Below are 2754 nucleotides of genomic sequence, written 5' to 3'. Positions count from 1 at the left end.
AAACGGCGCCGCGAAAACGACGCTGCGGAATTGGCGGTGCGGAAGCAGCTTCGGGGGGAACGGCGCAGACGAGAACGGCGCTGCGAAAATGACGCCGCGAGAGCGGCGCTCGCAAGGAAGCTCCCTTGCAAGGGCCGCTGGTGGGAATGTCGCGGTTGAAAGGGCATCTTCGTAGCTGCGATCGATGGACGATTATAGAAATATTCAACTGATTGAAAGGATCATTAGATTCCGTACAGATACGAAGTCTGTACCATGAGAAGAGCAGCTTATATCTTTGCATCTAATATGCTGCACAGAGTGGCAAATATGTCGAATGAATCGATTCGGCCGACCAAGAAGTGTTGATATCCACTCATTCTGCCTGGACCAAGATGAACACGTTCATGTACCTACTCGCGAAAATTGTTGTCCATGATGTTCGATGGCACGAATGGTGATATATGAAACTCAAAGATGCCCCATGCACTCATTCAGCGCGGATATGTCTCTCACAGCAGTGAACGAGCCGATACCCTCCTAAAACATTCTACTCTGGACTCATTCAGCTCAGCTCCATTGTGAACAGTGAAATACTGCGTTCTCAAAGTGTTTCGTGCTTCCACCGAGAATCAATGCAGATGCTGACCAACAGAGGCGACGGAAACTCGCCCACGACGGTTTCCTGTACAATTTCGACAAGTACTCGGCCGACGGCGGAACTCTCTACTGGAGATGTGAACCGAAAGGTCGTTGTAATGGTCGAGTCCACACTATCGATGGGGATGTTGTGAGAACCATAAACGAGCACACTCATGATAGTGATCCAGCGAGAATCCAGACGAAGCAGGCCGTTGCGGAAATAAAAGCTCGAGCTCAAGAGACGATGGAGGGCTGCTCTCAAGTCATCAACGCGACTCTGCTCAAACTCCCCGAATATGTCATGGGCGTAATGCCGACGAAATCCGCGCTTAAGAAGACCGTGCAGAATGCGCGAGGCGAGAGATTCAGCGCACCGGCAGCCCCCACCAGCTCGGCAGAATTGTCGATTCCGGAAGGCTATAGAACTTACGAGACAAGTCCAGGTGTGTTCGAAGATTTCCTCCTGGCCGACTCAGGTCCCGAGTTGGACCGTATTCTAATCTTTGGCCGCAGTCGGAACATCGAAGAGCTAAGGTACAGCAAAATGTGGTTCGTGGATGGCACGTTCTCGATAGTCCCACCACTTTCTTACCAAGTCTACGTTATACTCGCGGAGATGAACCAGACCGTTCATCCTTTCCTGTACGTGCTGCTTCCCAATAAGTCTGGTTCAACTTACACCCGAATGTTCACCATGATCAGAAGCCTGGATGAAAGTATTGAACCGGAGACTATCAGCTGTGACTATGAGTTGGCTGCGATTAATAGCATCCGTGAAGTGTTTCCCAATGCCAACATCGCAGGCTGCTATTTTCACCTAATGCAGAACTTGAAAAAGCATGTCAACACTTCGGGTTTGACCACGAAATATAGGAACGATCCGGAATTCGCCAGCTACGCGAAAATGATTGGTGCCCTTGCATATGTACCGCCACAGGATGTTGAGAAAGCGTTCGAGTTGCTTTCTGAGGAATCGCCAGCGGAACTCGAGCCTCTTCTGAATTATTTTGGAGATACCTATCTCGGAAGACCAGATCGTCGCGGTCGTCGCCGCAATCCTCGCTTTCCAATATCAATCTGGAAGGTCTACGAGCGGACCATCCAAGGATGTCACAGAACGAACAACCACGCAGAAGCCGCGAATAGGCGCATACAGACGGAATTCAACATGGATCATCCTAGCATATGGATGTTCATCGATGCTCTGAAGAGAAGTCAGAAGAACCGCGATTTCGAGTACGAATCGCTAGTAGCGGGCGCCGCGGGTCCCACAACTCTAAAAAAATACGAAGTTGCGAACAGGAACACCCTGAGGCTTGTCAGCTCATACACGACGCGAACAACTATGAGCTTCTTGCGAGGCATTACATATAATTATCAGAAGAAAAACTAGGTAGTCACGTCTAACAGATGTTCTCAGAACTTATATCTGCTGGTTAAATATTGGACTTTGCTAACATTCGATCATAGTAAGCTATGCTAGAGTTTTCGAGTTTCGATTAGCACTGCTTGCAACGAGATGGACTGTACGCCTCAGGACGCAGCGCCTCATGAGGGCATCCTTCCCACCGCGCCGTATGCCCCGGCGCCGTATCCCCCGGCGCCTTATCCCCGGCGTCTTATCCCTCGGCGCCGTTTCTGCCGGAGTCGTTCTCTCAGCGCCGTACTCGCAGCGTCATTCCTGACGCGCCGTTTCAGCCGGCGCCGTCCGCGCCGCGGTGTTGTGACCCGCGACGTTTTCGCAGCGCCGTTCTTGCGGCGCCGTTCTCGCAGCGCCGTTTCTGCCGGGTCGTTCTGGGAGCGCCATCCTGGCAGCGCCGAACTTTCGTAGACCCATCGCAGCCAGATACATTCTTTTGAATGCACTCGACACCCCTCTCATCGAGGGTCTCTTCAGTGATGATTCAACAACTGTGAGTGGCCCCACAATCTGGAAAAGACTTGAAGATCATTTTCTGCAGAAAGATGCAAGCAGGAAAATTATAGCTGTGAACAACTTCTTTGCTTTCCAATACCGCGATGACAAAACCGCGTATGATAACGTAACAGAATTCAAAAGACTGAAGAAGGCGCTGGACGACGCCTCCGCGAAAATGGACGAGGACATCGTCAGCATTACCCTGATCAACAAGC

The 2754-nt window shown here is 51.0% G+C and overlaps 1 protein-coding gene across 1 annotated transcript; it reads left to right on the top strand.

The window, feature by feature from the left end:
* Window positions 1-374: 374 nt before the first annotated feature.
* On the top strand, window positions 375-2729 carry LOC100897810 (uncharacterized; the record flags this gene model as incomplete). The annotated part of the gene is made up of 3 exons (XM_003738240.1): window positions 375-419; window positions 635-1939; window positions 2583-2729. Coding segments are annotated over exons 1-3 (1497 nt in total), but the record flags the coding sequence as incomplete, so codon positions are not given.
* Window positions 2730-2754: the final 25 nt, after the last annotated feature.

This window comes from Galendromus occidentalis, unplaced genomic scaffold, assembly GCF_000255335.2.
Source record: "Galendromus occidentalis unplaced genomic scaffold, Mocc_1.1 scf7180000075848, whole genome shotgun sequence".
In the NCBI taxonomy this organism is placed as follows: Eukaryota; Metazoa; Arthropoda; class Arachnida; order Mesostigmata; family Phytoseiidae; genus Galendromus; species Galendromus occidentalis.
The sequence above is the reverse complement of the archived record's forward strand: the minus strand, read 5'-3'. Positions and strand labels throughout refer to the sequence as shown.